The sequence below is a fragment of the Chionomys nivalis genome, chromosome 17 (assembly GCF_950005125.1).
Source record: "Chionomys nivalis chromosome 17, mChiNiv1.1, whole genome shotgun sequence".
NCBI lineage: Eukaryota > Metazoa > Chordata > Mammalia > Rodentia > Cricetidae > Chionomys > Chionomys nivalis.
This window is the reverse complement of record NC_080102.1, coordinates 48,281,735-48,303,220: the sequence shown is the minus strand read 5'-3', so window position 1 is coordinate 48,303,220 and position 21,486 is coordinate 48,281,735. Positions and strand designations below refer to the sequence as shown.

Here is a 21,486-nt window from a genome sequence, read left to right as displayed (position 1 = left end):
CACACACACATAAAACTTTTGAGGACAAGAAACATTTTCTAACCCTGGTAATACAGTAATTCTTGAGTGATAAGATCATTTTTGGCTTTCTGCTTCATATTTTCAACATAATTTTTACTTACTCTTTTATAGTTAGCAACCATAGTTTCAATACAGCCCCACAAAAAAATCTTTCCTAGAGATCACTTCAGAAATGAAGATGCAGACTTCTCATTAATACCAGCTGTATATTTTTTGTGATCCTTTTATAACTATTTGCAACTTTACAATATTTCTACCCAGTGTTTATCAAGATGCTACTTATTCATTAGCATAGAATTCATGGAAGTTGCATGCATATACACTATATAGATCCTGACAAAAAATGAAGAATTAAAACTCACCTAATGTTAGCCTATGGAGCAAGGAGCAGCTCACTTCTTGAATTTTCTCATCAGCAGGGAATGCTTTCATGGCTTCTACCACAATATTGTAACACCTGACATTCCCACTCATGAGAACTTCAACATTGCTACCTGAATTAAAAAAAATCATAATCACCAAAACAGTATTTTTTCTTTCAAATATGCATATAAGTGAGTATTGCATAGATAGTGTAATAGGTAAAGATCCAGATGCAAACAGCCTGTTCCATCATATAGCTATAAAGATTCTATGTTGTTAGTTGCTAACACAACAAGATGTAGAATTTAGCTTTGGCTCAAGTATAAATTATTCTTATTTCATTCCTTGTTTTAAACTTTTAAGGTATCTGAAGGATTAATATTTTATAAACTATCCTACCATTCTTCCAAAAGCAATCTACAGATTCAATGTAATACCCATCAAATTCCAACACAATTTATTTACAAAAATTGAAACTTTATTGGAAACATACAAAAACAGCAAAATAGCTAACAATCTTTAATAATAAAAGAACTGCTGGCGATATCACCATCCCAGAGTGCAAGTTTATTGCAGAGCTATAGTAATAAACACATCATGGTATTATCATTAGCATAGAAACTGACACAATGGAATTAAAGATGAGATAAAAATCTAAACACATATAGAAACATTATTTTTGATAAAGAAGTCAAAAACACACACTGGAAATAATACAGCATTTTCAATAAATAGTATAGATAAAACTGGACAGCTGCATATAAAAGAATATAAACAGATCCCTGTGGATTACCCTGCACAAAACTCAATACCAAATGGATCAAGGATTTCAATGTAAGACTAGATTCCTTGAATCTGATAGAAGAGAAAGTAGGAATAGTCCTGAGCTCATTGGCACAGGGAATGACTTTTTAAGCAGAATTATCAAAAAAAGCTGAGAACGATTAATAAATGGGACCTCGTGGAGTTGAAAATCTGGATGGCAATTAACTCTATCATCTGGACAAAGTGACAGTGTACAGAATGAGAAAAGATCTTTACTGATTATACATTCAACAGAGGGCTAACATCCAAATTATATGAAGAACTAAGAAAAGTCATGTATATCAAAGAAACATAACAATTTAAAAATGGGGGTACAAAACTATGCAAAGAGTTTTCAAATAATGAAACACAAATGGCCAAGAAACACTTAAAGAAATGTTAAACATCCTTGGTTGTCATAGAAATACAAAGTAAGATTATTTTGGGATTCAGTCTTACCCAAATCAGAATGACTAAGATCATTAAAAACAAGTGACACCACAAACTGGCAACGATATAGGTAGGGGGAACATTTATTCATTGCTGGTGGGAGTGTAAACTCATATAGCCACTGTGGAAATCAGTGTGGCAGCTCTTTAAAGAGATAAAAATAAATCTATCACAAGATACAGCTATATCACTCTCAGATATATACTTAAAGAATTGTATTTCCTACTAGAGAAATACTTGCTCATCCATGTTCATTGCTGCAGTATTTATGAGAACCAGAAACTGTAAATACCCTAAATGTCCATCAACTAATAAATGGTTAATGAAAATGTGATATGCTTAGACAATGGAATATTATTCAGTTGTTTAGAAATTGAAAATAAGAAATTTTCAGGCAAATGAAATGTCCTCCAGTGCCAGGAATGGATTACTTGTAGTTCAATCATTTACCACAGGATCTCATGGAATTACCCCAGACATCATAGGCTGTTGTCAACACTATTGGTTCCTCTCTACAACCTAATGGTAAGGCCCTATTGCTGAAGACAACATTTACTTATGTCATCAAACTTGGAGAAGTTGAGCCAGTTCCTAACTAAAAGTTTTGTCTCTACTGACTGCTATTCATGGTACTAGAAGGCATTCTGCATGCTACCAGAGGAGAAAGATAACCATCAAAATCACTCAGTTACAAACCCTGCAATATATAATGACCTATCTGCATGATATACTAGGGTAGTAGTGGCACAAATGTTATGGGAATAACCAATCACTTTTTAAAAATTAGATTTAAAGCCCACTCCTTGAGATGGAGCCCATACCTGACACTGCTAAAGATGCCAAGAATCTGAGTTCACATAACTCATGGACTTAAGGGCAAACCTAATACTATTCTTCTACTAAAGAACATAGCAACAAAAATGGTTCCTAATGACATACTGCAATACCCACAGATCAATGTTTCATTCAACACTTATCAGAGAAGCTTCTTCTTGTTGTAGTAGAAGATAATTGACATGGAGACCTATAAGTAAATAATGCACAGAGAATGACTTTGAAGCACTCAGTCTGTCCTAGTTATGAATACCATTGTGATGATTAAACGTCATGACCAAAGGCAAGTTGGAGAGAAAAAGATTTATTTGGCTTACACCTCCATATCATAGTTAATCAATGAAGGAAGTCAGCACAGGAACTCATAAAAGGATGGAACCTGGAGGCAGGGCTGATGCAGAGGCCATTGAGGGGTGCTGCTTAGTGGCTTGCTCATTGTGGCTTACACAGTCTGAGTTCTTATAGAGCCCAAGACCACCAGTCTAGGGATGGCACTACCCACAATAGGCTTGGCCCTCCTCCATCAGTCACTAATTAAGAAACTGCTCTATAGCCAATTTTATAGCTTATACAGTCATTTTCTCAACTGAGTTCCCTCCTTTCAGATGTGTTTAATGTGTATCCAATTGACATAAATCTAGCCAACGTGTAGTCCTAAATGGGATGTCTTCATCAAACCCCTCCACTCCAGGCCCAGGGAGCTAAATGAAAGAACAAGAAAGATGATAAGAGCCAGAGGTGATGGAGGACTATAAAGGAACAGGGTCTTCCAGACACAACAAGACAGATGAACTCTCAGAGACTGTTATGATGTGCACAAGGCCTCCAGATGTTCAAGCCAGATGGGGTCCCAGTACTGAGAAGGAAAATAGAACACAGGCTCACACTGTAACCAAGAAGTTATTTGCAATGTGTATCCACTAACAAACAGAAGTCAGTTTTCTCCAATAGAGAATCACTGGGTATATGTCATTTGAGGACAGGCCTCATGCCCTGTAATATTTGGCCAACACAAAACAAACTCTATGCTTGTGGACATTTTGTTTTGTTTTGACATTTTTGGTTTTTTTTTTTTTTTTTTTTTTGGTCTTTTGCCTATTTGTTTTGATTTTTACTTTTATTGGGATGTTTTGAAAAAGAGAGAGAAGTGATATAAAGTTGAGTGCGTAGAGAGGTATGGAGGTTCTGGTAGGAGTTGTGAAGGGGAAACATGCAAAATATATTGTATGTAAAAATGTTTTATCTATATAATTTAGACAAAGAAGGTAAAAACTGAGGGTTTTGTACAAGTCTAAAACCAGCCAAATATATTTCAAATAAATGAGCTCAGCTGTCTGAATCCTGCTGAGGACATTGATTACGGTTTCTGCAATGTCTTTTCCTTACCCAAGGAAAGAACTCGAGATTACGTCGTACACTAGAACTGTGAAAATAAACTTGGATCTATTTTCTTCATCATAGAATAACGGCTAACAAAGGGGCAGAGACCTTGAACTTCCTGGAGATGGCAGACGGCAGGAGGACAGATATATTCAAAGACAAAACACATGCGTAAGGGGCTGACATGAGTCAGGCAGCGGGGAAAGGAAGAAGTGGTGGAAGATTGCTGTGAACGGACGGGGGAAACACTTCTGTTTCTGAATGTAATATTGACTACTCACCAAACAGAAAAATGCCTGTCTGTAAAAGCCTTTTCCGAGCATAGCTAAAACTATTTGTTTAAAAAAAAATACATTGTAATGTTTAAATAGGATTGTAAAAACACCAACATATTTTTTAAGCGTGTAAGAAGGAAAGGAGGGGCCTGATAAAAAGCCTTCGCTGCAGAGCTGCTGTTAAAGCCGCTCGATTCCACATTGTTAGCTGCTGCTGGCTTTGACCTTTGTGTTATGAATCGACACATTCTAACTGGTTTATGTCATAAGTGGGTGGAAGACAATGGATTCCAAGAGCAATCGGCCCAAAATAAGTGAATAATGAAGAGAGCTCAAAAAAAGTACAAGGCGGAAAATAGCCGACTCGCTGTCAGCAATGACTCAGAGAAGAGTAAGATGCGACACTCTGCTTTGGCATTAGGATTCAGCCCCATCCTCTGTTGACTGATTTCCCGTAGATAAGAAAATGCTGCATTTTTATGAACATATTAAAGGGACTATTTTTCCCAAGAGCATTTGTTTTTTGACCCTGCTGCAATGAAGTCTCATGCTGCTGTACCTGAAAGCATACTTTTATATCATATGTGTATTGTATATGTATTATATGTAACATAATATTGTGTATATTATATGTATGCATAGAAAATTCATAGTGTTAATAGTTTTGTAATACGTGTTACATACCAAGTATTGTTTATGTTCTTCACAATAAATTACTAATTTAATAGAAGAGAACTTTACACGTATGAGGATGAAAACAGTACTATTAAGTTCATGTTTATAGCTGGCTCAAAGCACACAGAGAAATATGAAGTGCTAGTGTGCAATTATAAAACAGAGTCTGCAGCCTATTGCAGTCAATTGGTAATCACCAGTAGTGTGTACGGTAAATTAATTCTTCAGATTTCTACTTTTTTGACGAAGTAGCTAAATTTCAAAGCATCGATCAATGCTAAGCAAAAATCGAAAAGAGTTCAACCCCTATTGCGTGGCTATTTTGGCCTCTCACAACCTCATACCCTGTCTGCACCCTCACCCACTTACTCTTATCATCACCTTACCCTGCCTCCAACAGAGCAGTTCCTGCAGGTACTTGGAGATAAGCATGCCTCTGTATGCAGACACACACAGACCAGTACACACACACATGCTTATGCACATATACCCACAGGACACACTCATACTCATGCATCCAAGCATGTACCCATTCACACACATGCATTCACAATTACACACGGCTACACACACATGTACACTCACAACATGCACACATTTATGTGCACATACATCCATGCTAACGCATACGCACAAATATACACACGTATACACACATATACATGTACACAAAATACAGACTGACATACATCCATGCACACATACATGTACCCAATCACATACATATATGCACACATTCATGTACACACACACACACACAAGCTCATAAAACCAGAGTTTCCTGAGTGATTTTCCACTCTCCTGTTCCATATCTTTTGTTTTGTTTTTCTGGCACTAAGTATTCACCTTAAAGGCTCACATAAGGTAAGCACTCGGCCAATAAGCTGCATCTACAGTACTTATTTTATTTTACTTTATTTTATTTGAGACATGGTCCCCTTAAGTTGTCCAGGCAGGCCTTGAATGCAGCCTCCTGAGTGTGAGCTATAGGCCCAGCTGCTCTCACATATTATGTTCCTAGTGTCCAGCTTCTAAACATTTCCCCTGTATTAGTTCTACAGCACACCTCCTTACATGCTAAGTTCCCAGTGCTTAAGGCTTTCAAGAGCTTGGCCTTGTTCTATTGGTTCTAGCAACCATAGGAATTGTGCCTTATGATGCCTGGTCTCACCTGAGATCATATCCGTGGTTCCTACTACATATGAACTCAGAAGAGGCCAGGCACATATTTAAGCTTTTCACTACTGTTTCCAGGCACTAAGCCTAGAACTGGATGCAGCAGAGTCTGGATAAGTATGAGTTAATTAAATAAATCAATGAATGAAGAAGTTTAGCATTCTCAGGACCTCACAAACACATGTGCGCGCGCGCACACACACACACACACACACAGAGAGAGAGAGAAAGAGAGAGAGAGAGAGAGAATCCAAAAAAGACACATTTCATCGCTCCATATACAAATTAGAAAGCATGCAAAGAGGGTACTCACAAGGAACCGCCAGGGAATGAAGGCAGCAGAGCACATGAAACACAATTTCCTTGTCCCCTTTGAAGCTGCTGAGTGTGCTCAACAGTATCATGTAATCTTTGTTCTCAACAAACTCAATCAGCTGTTCCTCTGACACTAAATCAGGAAGGGAAAAAAAACATGAATATGCTTTAAGGTGACATAAAATTTTAATTCCTGAGAGGTATATTTATAAGAACAAAGCATCACAAAGACAATATGCTTAATAAAAATGTTTTTATGTCCCAAAGGCATAGGAATTTAAAACATTAAATTAGCTTGAAACAGCAAGATAGTTCTGGTTTGAGCTGTTTGGATAATCTTTTGAAATGAGAAATTATTAGGAACCCAATAATTCTCAGAAAAAAAAGGAAGTATTTTCAATTTTTTTTAGGGGAGTCGACAGCAATCTAAGAAGTACAATAAAGATGATGTACTGGCTCTGTCTTGAAAAACCAAAAAAAAAAAAAAAGATGATGTACTGGAAGGAACACTCTGAGAGTTAATAATAATGATGGTCCATTAGGATGAACATACTATGAGTCTTATCCACTGCTAATGAAGACGACCCTTTGGGATGAGCTACTATGATCTTGGCTACTGATTCTACAATACTGACCTGCTGATTATGACTATGTTTCTATTCTAATTTTTAAAAAGGTATTTGTATTATGTGTGCCTGTTTCCTGTCTGAGGTACCCAAGGAAGCCAGAAGAGGTGGTTAGATCTCCTAGAACTGGTGACAGGTGGTTATAAGAAACACTGTGTGGGGGCTGGAATTGAACATGGGTCCTCTGCATGAGCAGTAATTGCCATATCTCCAACCTCTATTTTTGATATTTAAAAGCCAGGGATTTATCACAGACTGCTGAAGGGAGACACAGCTAAGCATGTTGGTTCAAGAGTTGTTAACGGCAGCAAATGGTAACTGATTGAACTTTAAAATACTCTGTTTTAATGGTTTTCCATGAGAAATCAAAAACTGTCATTCATTTTTAAGTGATATTATCTTTTAAAATTTACATACAATTACATTCTTTTATAATTTGAATATGTTGAACTCCATTTGGAGTCACTTTATTAAGTGGGAATCTCAAAAACTATTTGAAACCCCAGTCTGTTAGGGCAAGAATGGTGCTAACAAAGCGTTAGAAAATTCAGCTCCTTTAAGAGCACTCTTATCTTTTCAATTGTGTATCAGAATGTGTATGTAAGATAATGCGAAACTTGTTAGATTCATTTAATTATTGATAGATGTCATGAAACCTTTACATATAATAGTATACTTCTCACAGTCTCTTTTTAAGTTTTGACAACCATCTTTATTAACTAACTTTTCAAGATTAACTTTATTAACTAAATTACTGTCTCAGGAAACTCAATCCTCTTGAAAAAAGTCAAAAATTGTTTTATTCTTATATTTATAAAATATATAATATAACATGGTATAATATAATAATATATCCTGGGTATTTATTAATGATCTTTGGATTAAGATTCTCCTGTTTAACAATCAGTAGTCTATGTCGTCTGTCCTGGAAGGACACAGCGCTTGTGAGAGCATAGTGACAGCCCTCTTTCATGAGTAAGCATTGCCCAAATAGAAACACAGAGTGCAGGTCCATGAGATAACAAATTTCAAATTTTATCCTTCAATTCTTATCAAAGCTTACGTGCAAGATGTAACACAGAGAAGACAGCCTAAGACACATGAAGTTCCGTACTCTTCACTGCAGTGAACTCTTCTATACAAAGCCTGAATCATCGAAGAGCTGGGTCCCCAAACCAGTAGCCACCACTGTGTGCTAGCTAACTGCTAACCTCAGACCACTTGCTCAATTCTCCAACCCATTTCCTCAACAAGTGAGTCAAAGGATTGGACAAAACTAGCTCAAACAGTCTGCAATCAACTTTTATCAGTTTCTGAGCCTGCTGTGAAATGCCTCTTTGTCTTGTTTCTCAAGGACACTCAGCTCTGGCCCAGTTCTCTACACAAAGTCTGTAGAAATTCCAAGTCTGACGGGATTCAAAATCATAACCCCATTTTCACCTGTACTTGACTTCCTAGTTTAATGTTTTCTTCTTATGAACCCATACAATCCAGTTTGCAAAGTGAACCTCGTGCCCAGTTATGCAATAGAAGGAAGTCTACTATAACCACATGGTTAATAACCTGTGAGTGAAATCACACCACAGAAGGGAGCAACATTACCACACTAAGAAACTAAGAAAGTTTATTTCACTTTATAAATAGTATGATTGTAGATAATGATTTTTCTCATCAATTATATCCATTTTTTTCCAGTTCAAGTCATTCTTCTTATGAATACCACAAAATAAAGAATTTACAAGTTTAAATACCTCTCTCAAACAGCACATGTAAAGTCTTGCATCCAAGTTTCTGAACTTCATCATTGGTTGAATATTTGTGCATGGCATCAAAAATTAGCAAGAAAATATCGCATTCTTCATCCAGTATTAGCAAAGTGATTTTACCTAATTTGAAGTAAACATCGTGATGTAAGTACACAGTAGTTTTTAATAGTTGGTACATTAATTTTGCTTGAGGCCTATGAATATTTTATGAACCTTTATTTTGATAGACCAGTTCATTGTCCCAAATGTTATCCATAGCAAATTCTTTCCAAGTGAAATAGATTCCTAAACACTTTACTACACTTTAACAATTTTTGGCACACCATGCCACACCACAAACACAAAGCCTAGGCCCTCCTACCTTACAAACTTCAAGTCCATTCCTATCTTCCCCATTGACCGCTACCATCTAAATATTCTTTAGAATATTCTGACCTGACCCTCCCCTTGTTCCTGGTCTTCATCATTGAGACCATCATCTAACAACTACCTGAGAGAAAGTGTCCAGTCGTTCCTTCCAAATTCACCCTCACTTCCATTTCCAATGAGTCAACTCATTTTATTAAGAGCCAAGCCACTCAAGTGTTAGCTCTTAAATACATCAAAGCTCTCTCTCAATAAGTTAGTTCAGCTTTCCTATCCTACTGAGAACCTCTTCCTAACACACCAAGAATGCAGAAATGGTTGCTGAATGGCTCTGCTTAATCTAAACTTCTACCCAACTGTTGATAGTTCACTCCCTGCACTGTATTTCTAAGACCTAAATGTGATCCTGGAAGTCCCATGTTGAAATCTTTTAAGCCCTTCTCTTGCTCATACGTACAACAAACCAAAAATAAATAGATAAATTAAATAAATAAATAAATATAACAAATGGCTGGTGAGATGGCTCAGCAGGTAAAGGCACCTGCTACCAAGCCTGACAACCTGAGATTGATCCTTGGGATTCACAAGGTAGAAGGAGAGAACCAATCCCCAAAAGTTGTGCTCTGAGCTCCACTCCAGAACATTGGCCTGTTTGTGCTTATGTATGTGTGTGCACACACAAATAATAAAAAAAATAAAATCATGAGTACAGATAATGAAAAAAGTACACCAAACCAGATCCTTTATAAAAAACCTACCATATCAATGTCCTTAGCCCATGCGTGACTCAAGTCTAGATATGATACACCCATTGCTCCTCTTAAAGCCTCCCTCGAAAGCCTCTTTGAACTTGCATTAGAAGAATACTTTCCTGCCATAATCTAAGATGTAGCACACATAACATTCATCCCATCAACAACAGTAACTATCATGAAATAGGGATAGCAGCTATAAACAGTTCTTTACTGGGTTTGTGTGTGCGTATGTGACATTGGAGAGTGAATTTAGAACCTCAAACATGCTAAGTATGGACTCTACTGCTAAGCTACACTGCTAGCTTCATAGTGATTGCTTTTGTGATACAATGTGTTAATCACTAGTTGGCTCATTTCATTATAACACATTTAATCAACAGTAGAACCTCACAAGGTAAGTCTGAACTCCTCTTTAAGAGTAAAAAATACTGAGGCACTGAAAGACTAAGTAACCCAAGCGACTTAGCTTAATAGCTAATAGGAGGGCGAGCTGGATTAAAAATTAAGTAGGTCAGACAAGTGGAGATGCCTACAGAGGTAACCCCAGCACTTAGGGTGTGGAGGGCTGAGAAAGGAAGACTGTGAGCTTCACACAAACCTGGACCACAAAGAGAGTTCAAGGCCAGTCTGCACTAGGAAGACAGTGAGACCCTTAATCAATTTTAGACAGGTCACTTACATTTGTAACCCCCACAAGGGAATTTAGTGGCTGTCTGTGCTGTGACAGGTTTCACCATATTTCTCTTATAATCGTTTTCTCACTACATCTCAATCATTTCTTTACATGCTTTAACCCATCTGCCCAGGCAGCCCCATTCCCTAGCCACATATGCCTAATAAAATTCAAACTGAATAATAAAAATTAAATAAAACTGATGTCCAGTTTTTCATATTTCAAATGCTCAACAATCACGTAGAGCTACTTGTTCTGGCAGCAGGCAACTCACGGAACATTTCCTCCTCTACAGAAGGGTCACTGGGGTGAGCACTTGACTGTGACAAACGAAAAATGAAGCAAAAATAAAAATTCAAGTTCCCAAGGATGAGGGTTGAATAATTGAATTAAGACACTTTAGGAATCCCCTGTCTCCTGTCCTCCTGGCCCTGGTCCTTAGACTCTTTCTTGCTCCTTCTCTCTCTGAGGGTCTTCATTAGCAGGACCAATCAGGATTCTACTAATTCAACTAATCTCCCACTCCCCTGTGCGGCCTCCCTTCCATCTCCTCAGGTCTCGGTAGCTGTGCTCACAAATTCTCCTGACCTCAAAATGACCTCCTATTCATTGAACGAAACCCCCAATCATTCAGGATTATGTTTTTGCCAACCACAGGCATCTATCATGGCAATGACCACAACTACTACATCATCTCAAAATCTCGGCTTGGGTCTCTTTGTCTCTTGACAGAGGTCACCTTAGGCAAAGGCTTGGGTGCATGGAATCAGAGCCTGATTGTGTCACCTGGTAGATGAGGCCACCTCTCTGCTCGTCAGTGTTTCTCATTCAGAAAGATAAGGGAAATGCCTATTTGGGGTGAAAAGGATTTTGAAAGCATGTTACATCTAGCAAACACTCAAGAAGTAATGCTACATGCTTTGTCAAGAAAAGATTGTGAAGGTGGATACAGAAAAAGGTACCAAGAATGTGAATTATGGGAGCAGATTTTGGAAACCATGCCAGAACTAGAAACGGGAACATGGGAAGACCACACAAACCATATCAAGATCCTGGATGGCATCTGAGAAGCAGCCTGAGACAAGAGGCACGGAGAAGGCAGACATAGAAAAAACCTCTCTAGAAACCACAGCTGACTAGTTCACACTTTGACCCTGACCACAGAAAGGAGGGCCATTCGTGGGATGACTCACCTGAATCTAGGAGGAGATCTAAGGCTTTTAGTCCGACTGTCGACAGGTTGACATTGGCTTGGTGAACAGTTAACATTTTAAGAATCAGCCTGGAATAAAAACCCAAATCACATGACAATGGAAGGTTATACAAAAAAAGCCAAGGGACTCCCCAGTGGGAAAGTCAATTGCTGACACCTGACAATTTGAGGTCAAGCCCTAGGGCCCACATGGTAGAAGAAAAAATGGATTTCCATAAGTTGTCCTCTGACCCTCACATATGTGCCATGACACCCATCTGCCCCCCATATGCATACATACATGTACATGCGTATGAAGTCAATCAATCAACAAATATATTTTTCACACAGGATCTTACTATGTAGTCCCAGAGGGCATGAAACTCACTATATACCTCAGGCTGGTCACAAACTCATAGAGATCTACCTGCCTCAGCCTCTCTGGTACTGGGATTAAAGGTGTGTGACACTGTGTCAACCTAAATGCAACTTTTTGTTAATGAAAGTTTGAACTCATAGATTCAGTAACATCCAAAACAATATTTAAGTACTGCTTTTCACTCACCTATACACTTACTGTACTTAGTTCTGTCCAGCAAAGCTTAGGGGACAGGTTTCCCCTTGGTACAAACTTAAACCAAGCTTATAAAATTAACAGCCTGACGTTGGGTATAGCTCTTGGCAGACAACTTGTCCTGCATGCCAATGACCCTAGTTCCAATCTCTACCAGCACAACAAATAGAAATAAGTAAATGAAATAACCAGGAATAGTACTTGCCTCAACTGCTGCAAATTCATTACATGATTCTGTAACAAATTAACAAGTTGATTTCATTTAATATATGAATATTTCTAATTATCAACCATATCTCAGTAAAGTTTGAGGGAAACAGAGGGAGAAACATAAACATTTATTCTTGGATGAAGCTCAGTAATATAAGATGTGGCTATAAGATACAAGGCTTCTGGATTGACCCACAACCTGGAAAAATTAAGAGATTTAGGAAGAGAGTATTATTCTATGTCTTGATAGAGAAGCTAAGTCCTGACTATATTTCACCAAATGCCCCTACTTAATCATTAACACACAAAGCACCACGAAGAGTATCCACATCAGAGGAGATACCTTGGCTATGTCATAAGAACCTATGAAATATGTCACACATGTTAATATCTTAACATACAGGAAGATTGGATAAAGATATCTATTTGCATATAACCATAAGAATCTACTTAAATATTAAATTATTGCTTGCTACTATCTTTGATAAGGTAATATTCCATACTAGATAGGGAACTGATATCAATACCACCTGCTCTCAGATTACTAGATTTGAATCTCTGTGTTATCAGGTCTAAACCATTTTCTGCCTAATGGTCTTTGATTTTTATATTGTTGAAAGAAAATAGAGCTGATTCATCCACAGCCTCTTCTATATAAAAAAACATATCTTTTGGTCTTCTAGCAAGGTGAAGTACTGTTGATATCTTGCCAGTTACCTACCTACTTATTCTGGTCCTACCCCTCTCTGTTCCATTCTGTCAGAACACAGTCTAGGAATGGTGTCGTGCAAGGCAAATTCAGATTGCTTGCAAGAAAATGCCAAGAAAACAGGACAAGAGTCTTATGACCTCCGTGTCTTCAAAAACATTGAATTGTTCTTGGAATGTATTTTTGTGCCCTTCTCATGCATAGCAGATAAGGGTAAGTTTATTTCAAATTATTCATTATAACTGGCTATTGCTATTTGTTTATTTGCCTCAATAGAGAAATATGTTTTTGCCATGTGTGGCTGTTTTTATGACTATACACTATACTCATGTGACTCTTCTTGACCCTCGGGGTATAAATTGTCTGCTGCTCTGAATAAAGCTGACTATTGCAAACTTTAGTCTGCCTCATCTTTAAGGTCAACTCACATCATTAACTAGAACAGTAAACACATTCTCACTATCCTTCTCATGACTACTACAGGAAGGATTCCCTTTTGGTACTGGTCAGTTTTGTAGGGGAAAAGTTTGGCCACAGAGAAAAACATCTTACAACTTTTTTTCCCAAAATTTTCTAGTGTAGAGAACAGGGTTTCTCCCTTAGTCCCAGGCCCAGATCTCACTTAGAGCAGGAGCGTAGACAATGAATGGAGGAGGAGGAGGAATGAACGTGATAATTATTATAATACTCAATTTTTAATAAAATGTATTTTTTTAATAAAATGTCAAGCAACATAGCATTGGAAGTAAAATATCTCCATAACTGTGGCCCTAGGTATGAGGGCACATAATGACAGAAAATAGTTTTATAAGTCTCCAGAAACTATTTCTTAAAGGATTTTCCCAGAAACAAATTTTTCTACAAAAATTCTTATCTAATTATGGCTATGAGTGTGGTCTTATTGAAGATATTATGTTGACAGCTGCAGCCAAATGGCTGGTAAATAGTCACATAGACTAGGCTTCAAAGGGCTGGGAGGAATTAATTTCCTCTTTTCTCTTCCTCTTGAAAACCAGTCTACTTTCACTGAGATTAGCATGCACAGATACATGCAAATGCGCACATGAAGGCAATGGAGCAGAACCTTGAAATGAATGCTTACAAAAGTAACTTCTCAGACACTATGGGTTTTTTTTTTTTTTTTTGAACTCATGGATTGTATCAGCCCCACCATTAATAGTAAAAGGCTTGTCTTGCTTTGTCTTAAGTCATACTCAAAGATCAACAACTTAACCATTTATATAATCATAGAACTGTGTTATTAAAAATCATCTCATCTGATATTTCACCATCAATCTTAGTTTTCTAATTCACAAAGTTTAAAGATTGCTACAAATGCAAATTATTGATTTACGAAAAACACATCTGCATTAAGGAATTTATCAGAATGGTTTTGGATGGGCAAAGGGTGTCACATATAATTTTTCGGTGCAGCTTATTTTCACGCATCTGTCATACTTACCGATGAATACCAAGGACTTCCCAATCATTTCCAATATCCTGGGGTCCGATTAAGCTCGGTAAGGTCCCTGGACAGACTTCTATTAATTTGCAAAGAAGTGACCATCCCACCTGAAAGCAAGAAAGATAAATATTTACTTTTTCCCCAAGATACTGTTTCATACACCCCAAAGTATACTTGAACTCGTTTTGCAGCCATGGATCCTCCTTCCCATCCAAAAGACTGGAATTAAAATCATGTACCACCATACCCTGTTTATGTGATGCTGAGGATGATCCGGCTGAGGAATTCCTGTATAGCAGGCAAATGTTATACCAACTAAACTATGGCCCCCAGTCCCATATCCACATTTTTAAAGATTCACACTCTATGAGCCAATCATGAATGTCTTGTTTTAGCGAAACAGATCATTATATCCTTTTTAAATGATCATTTTAAGATAAAACAAAGCCCTAAAATGCTTTCTGAGAAATGAAAGTGAGGTGTGTATTTAAGACTACACATTGCTTTAAAACACAAAAGTATTATAGCATTCCTGAATAAATACCAAATAGATATCCCTATCATTTAAATTAAACAAAATAAAGAACAATTTTTAAGGACACACTAAAATTATTAAGCAAGAATGGCTATACTCATACCTTATTACTTTTCTGTCGTGTGAATATCTGACATAATCTTCCCCAAGAATTCAAGATCTTGATTATAGAAAGAGAGGGGAACTTGGAATGGAGAATTGAAGCTGAAGATTTTTGTAGCAATGGGAAATGACTGGCTTTGGGTAATAGGGGCCTATGAGCAGGAGTGTCCTATGGTTGAACCTACATCTGTTACTTGGAAAAGAAAAGAAGCTATAATAGGAGATAAAACACCTAAGTGCCCCTTACATGCCCCTCAGTGTCTAACTCTACCCTAAAACTCTCCACAGTAATGCATGATGGCGGAGCTTATTGGTGCATTTTACATATATCTTTTTTAAAGATTTGTTGATTTCATGTGTTTGGATGTCTTGCCTGTGTGTGTGCATATATGCCAACTTTGTGTCTGATGCTTTGAGGTCAGGAGATGGTGTCAGATCTCCCATGCTCCATTTAGCGTCTCTAAAGCTGTCAGAAACTCTATGACTGAAAAACAGCTCAGGAAGGAAAGGGTGTATTTCATCTTATAGATTCCAATCTACCCTCAAGAGATGCTGAGGCAAGAACTCAAGGCATGAACCGGGAGGCAGGAACTGAATCAGAGCCTGTGAAGAAGAACTGTTCACTGACTTGCTCAGTTTGCTTTCTTGTAAAATCCATAACCTCCTTCTCCTGGAAAGACCTGCCCATAGGGCACTGGGCCCTCCGACAATCATTAATCAAGAAAATGCCCTCGAGACTTGTTTATCAGCCAGTCCAAAGTGGGGGATTCCTCAACTGAGGTTCTCCCTTCCCAGGAACTCTTGCTTGTGTCAAGTTGACACAACTAGCAAGTACACTCGGTACTGGAATTACACACAGGATTGAAAGTCACCATTTGTGTGCTGGAAAGCAGACTAGGATCCTTTGAAAGAGTAACAAGTGCTCTCAACCACTGAGCCATCTAAGCAGCCCCCATTTTCAAATGTCTCCGCTGGACATGACCCCAACATCAACAAGTCATTCTTATCTCTGGAAAAGATAGGAACCCATGATTCCAACTCAGAGATCAACCCACCCTTCCTACTACTTCTGTAAATCAGAAACATCTTCCATTCTTTCTATGCGCTAAAGAACTATATTTGATATGCTCAGGAAAAAGGAACATTTCCATTAAGGTAGAGCACAGTTAATGCAAAGGTATCTAAGAATGACTGAAGATAAATACTAAAGTATATGAATCCTGGAAGTAAGACTCATTGTGAGTCAGGACTACTCAAAGCAAGACACGATGTGGTGGATGTAAGACTCCAGCCACAGTTCAAAATTCATGAGCTGTAGGATGAGCAGGGAGCTCATGATGAGAGCTGTGTACAGGGGAGGAGACTGCAGCTGGATAAGGCTTGAGAGGGAAGTGAAGACAAATGATGCACAGAGCCGAATGGCAAGGTGCGAAAGTCATATTCGCTTGCTATGGAGCAGTAGCACACATCTGTGCATACATATGAGGGGAAAAAAAGGCACCTCACAAAGATAAACATCCATATGTTCTCTCTACAGTCTTGTCTATTTACAGCATGAGCATGCTAAAGTCTCTTTACTGTTTTTGAATGAAGCATGAATTGCCTTATGTTGCCACTACTTCCCTTCAAATAATCACAACTTCCTTTAAATGACAGAAATGTCTGTCATTTTTTTTAAATCTATATTTATGAATACTCTCCTTCCCTCCAGGTAGGCAGAACAGAAAGTAACAATCCAGATGTCATGGAAACCAACTGCTTCTGAGATTGTTTTTAAACCTATATGAAGCCTTTTTGCCAGGCATTTAAGAAAGTAGCATTCTCAAGGGCTTCTAGTGGGGAAATGTGTTCTAGGATGCTGAACTCCTGTCCATACCTGTACGGCTGACTCACTGAGAGAGCCTGCTTTGCTCAGATTGTTAGGAAAACAGCATCAATAACTGCTTGGAAAAGATCCATTCACGCAGCTGAGCCTGGAATCAATGAGTGGAGCTTCAGTGACTAAGTGAAGTCTCCAGCAACAAAGCAGGGGTAGCAAGCGAAGCATTAATCTTTCAATTAGGAACTTATCTTTCAAAGAGAGAAAGATTTGGCCCTGCATGGATTTGCCAGTCACAGCTTTTTGTCTATTATAGTTGCTCTATTAGCTCAAGCACCCCACTCATTACACTTAGCCCACTTTCATTTATTTTGGTCTCCTTCAAAGGTTGTAACTACTTGGGAAAAGAGAAGCAAAATTGAGGAGAAAAAGAAAATGACATACACAAAGAAGAATACACAGGGCAAGCTTGATAGCAGTTCTCCAAGATCTCCATTTGCAAAGAAGCACAAATAAAGAAAAGCGTAAAAATCCAGAGTCTGGAATATCATCTTAGATGACTCTAACAAGAAGCCTTAACTCACATTTCTGAAGAGAACTCTCCAAACTCCTTACATTCACCGAGAGTTTTTCATTTGGTACTGCTAGATAATTGGATGCCAGAAACAGGAAAGGATGTTCATACTAACTACATCAATTATGAAAAGAAATTTAAAAGAAAATATTACTTTCCTGTAGACTGTTGAAATCTTGGCAGAGAGATAATCCTTTCTATATCCCCTTTGATAGGACCAATAATGATGTGGCCACTGTGCATGCTCATAGTATCTGTGCTTTTGTTTTTGCTTACACAACGTCTTATGAATTCAACACCAGCTGATGGAGATTCTGAAGGTGTGAATAGATTTGAGTCCTCACTCTCTTACAAGCTTCATATCACTCTTAACTGAGTTGATACGAAAGAACTTTGGTCAGCTTTCTTCAAAGGCAGGGAGATTCCAGTAAGAATCTACCAATGTAACAAACATAAAGTCCTTTGCAGATAGATGCATATAGAACAGTGAGAATACTGATTTTATTCTACTAAATTATCAAACCAAAAGCTATTCCTTCCTAATACACTTTGATGTCCCCACACCCACGCAAAAAAAAAAAATCATAACTATTGCAGACAAGGGAGCCCACAGTTGAGCATTTTCTAGAATCAAGAATTAGAATGTCTTGGTTGGGTGTGTAGCTAGCTCTCTGGTAGAGTGCTTGTCTAAAAGCCCTGTGTTTAATTCCTAGAATGCGCACACAAATACACACACACACACACACACAAGAAAAAAAAACACTTGAGAGTGAAGGAGGGGGAGGAGAAAGAGGAAACGGAGGAGGAGGAAGAAGAGAGGATAAAGAGGAAAAAAGAAAGGGGAGAGGTAGACATAGAGGGGGAAGAAGAAAAATGAGGGGGAGGAAAAAGTGGGGGTCAGGAAGGAGGAAATTAGAATGTTTAGGGATATAGGTCAGTAATCAAAACAATTGCTTTAGCACATTCTAAGTCCTGTATTTTGACCTTCAGCACAGAGAAAGGAGGAGAGGAGAGAGAGATAGAGCAGAGACAGACAGACACAGAAGCAAGAGACTGACAGAAGCAGGAAGAAGAAAAGAAAGGAGAGAAAATTAAGCAAGGGATGTGTTCCAGACTCCCCTGGGTTCTCAATTCTGCTACTCTTATGAGCTCTGTTGACTGAAAAACAGGGGCCATTTTTTCCCAGCTTTTTTACCAAGGAGGGGTGAGTCTACCAAGGATAGCCCTTGCAGTGTAAGCAACCAGAATTAGACACTTTTGAATATGAAGCAAAAAGGATGCTGTAGGTGAAGAGTAGAAATCTCCTTAAACATGATTCATATTCCGTGGGTGCTAAAAAGAACAGTTTCTTTATCGTGCCTAGATCTTTCTCTTGATTTTGTTTCCGAATAACCTAAAAATAATTAGTCAGAAGGTATTTCATAATTGAAAAAAATATTGCTGCAAATTTAAGCGTGATTTATAAAAGAAAACTAAAGCCAGGTGTGGTGGTATACACCTGTAATCATTGCACTGGGGGTGGGGGAGCTGTGCCGGGAAGAAAGCAAGTTCCAGGCAGTCTGGACTTTACTGCAGAAACCTGAAGGAGGAAGAGGGATTTGGAGAGTGAGAAAAGGCTCACTTCTGTCTAGTCACTAGAATGAACATGAAGGAATATTCTCGCTGCCCCTCCACAGAGTTCCCCTACAAGTCTTAGTACTTGGATGACAAAACTGATTTCAATTCCCCAAATAGCAAAACTCCAAAGGAGGTTAGCACCTTCAGGAGTAATTCTGTCTTGGCCAAAAGACATTCTTAATTATCTGGGCCTGCTTTGAAAGTCACATTTAATTATCTAGCCTACGTCTGGGCTTTCTGTGACACAGATCCTAGAAGTTACACTTTGTCTCCATTTTGTGTGACAATAGATGCAGGGTAGAAGTGTAAACCCAGGGGGACTCAGGAAGCATCACTTTCTCTAGACACTGCAAGGTACACTGCAGGAAAAGCCTTGCAATCTGTCTCCTCATTTAAAACCATAAAAACAAGCTGAGCCTAGGAAAGTTTGCGGTATACTTGACACCCCCTTCCCGCCCCGTGTTAACTTAATCCCCGCCCCCACTTGCTGGAACTAATCACAGCACTGCTCTATTTAAAACACACTGTACATTAGGAAAATTCTTAGAATAGCTTGAAAGGTTAATGAACTCACCTTGCCAATAAGAGAACTGTTTTTATTTTGCTCCTACCACCATCTAGATTCTGTCAGTTAATAAAGTTGTATTTCTTCTGCTAACAATTGACAAGGTTTCCCTCTTAAAGCTAATCTCAAGTACCTGGACCGTAAGTTCTTTTGTATAAGGGTTTTCAGAACAGAAGGGACGGTCCCTTTACCTGCTGCACGCTGGCGACTCTCATGTAGGAGTCCAGGACGATCAACAGAGGCACGTGGAAATTTTTACCTTCAAACAACTTGGAAGCTGGAAAAGAAGACGGTAGTGGGAAAAGAAAACAAAGTCATAACCCACAGCATCCTTTCGACCATTCCGGGATTCCAGATCCTTCCTCCCTGAAGGAAAGGAGTGGAATGCCTAAGATTAGCACCCCAAGTGCAGGATAAAGTTTGCAGAGGAGGGAGGGGCTGCCGGCAGTACCTCTGTCGGAGTAGGTGAACACCAGCATGTCCTCCAGGAGCTGGAGTAACGTGTCCATCTGCTTGCCTTCCTGGACATTATTTAGCCTGACTATCAACTTCTTCAGAGCCTCCTCCTCCTCTTCCTCCTCGCAGCTCTGTGAGCCGCCACTAGCCATGGTGTGGCGGGGACTGCGGGGCGAGCCTGGAAGGTTGCTGCTCTCAGGCTGCTCGGCAGCCTCCGCTGCAGGCCCAGCCCTCGGCCTCCGACCGCGCCCAGAAGGCAACCGCGACTTGTCCCGGCCCAGCCTCAGCCTGGCCTGCCCAGCCGCAGCGCAGCGCAGCGCCGGGAACTCCGCTGTGGGGAAAAGCGAAAGCAGCCACCCCGCGATCGCGATCTAAGAATAGCAAAGGGGCGTTGGGAAAAGAGGACACCGCCCAGTTGGCCCGTTTTAGGAAAATGGCTTCTTTAAGGGTTCCCTCTATAGGGAGAGTAGTCATTTTCCCCACAGGATGCCGCATTTAATAATCAAAATCGGCCAGCTACATAGACTTCTTGGTGACCAATGTGGCTTTTGCAGGGAAAGACATGAGTTGTTTGCTTGCTAGTTATCGGAAGAGCTGGTTGCCAAAAGGCCTCTCAGTTTTTTGGGGGTTGTAAGGCAGGATCCAGTTGTTCTGATTCAGCTCCCTGTTCTCAAGGATGGAAATAAGAGAACATAGGATAGTCAGTGAAACAAACGATGGAAGAAACAGCCCTTAAATGTCATCCCTGGTCAGAACTAGTTATTAGTACTCATGTCCAGACGTCTAAAGTTAAAAAAGGAATCTGAAGTACGGGCAATGGTAATTCCAGCACCTGGGAGGTAAAGGCAGAACTATAGAAGTTTGAGGCCATGAGGCCATCCTTGCCTCAGAGCAGGTTCAAGGCCAATCTGGGCTAAATGAGCCTATCTCGAAAGAGGGAAAGAAGAGAAGGAGGTAGGAAAAAGCGGGAGAGTAAGGGAGAGAGAGAGAGAGAGAGAGAGAGAGAGAGAGAGAGAGAGAGAGAGAGAGAGAGAGAGAGAGGAGAGAGGTGAGAGATGGGGAGAGGGAAGAGGGACCTGGAAGACCCAGTGCTGGAATGCTTGTGTGAAGGAAGGCTTTGGGCTCAAAAAAAAAAAAAAGGAAAGAAAAGAAAAGGCCTATGTTTTTCAAGAGGACTGCGGATCAGTAC

General features: G+C 39.2%; 1 protein-coding gene across 2 annotated transcripts in view; it reads right to left on the bottom strand.

The window, feature by feature from the left end:
• Positions 1-20,608, bottom strand: part of Lrrk2 (leucine rich repeat kinase 2) — a 133,177-nt gene extending 112,569 nt beyond the window's left edge. For both annotated transcript variants that reach the window (XM_057791432.1, XM_057791434.1), the window contains exons 1-7: positions 20,293-20,608; positions 20,033-20,118; positions 14,627-14,736; positions 11,673-11,761; positions 8,671-8,805; positions 6,292-6,426; positions 384-515 (exon numbers count right to left, since the gene is read on the bottom strand). In XM_057791432.1, coding sequence (XP_057647415.1) covers positions 384-515; positions 6,292-6,426; positions 8,671-8,805; positions 11,673-11,761; positions 14,627-14,736; positions 20,033-20,118; positions 20,293-20,449 — 844 coding nt within the window. In that variant the 5' untranslated portion in view covers positions 20,450-20,608. The remainder of the gene's footprint in view (positions 1-383; positions 516-6,291; positions 6,427-8,670; positions 8,806-11,672; positions 11,762-14,626; positions 14,737-20,032; positions 20,119-20,292) is intronic.
• Positions 20,609-21,486: the final 878 nt, after the last annotated feature.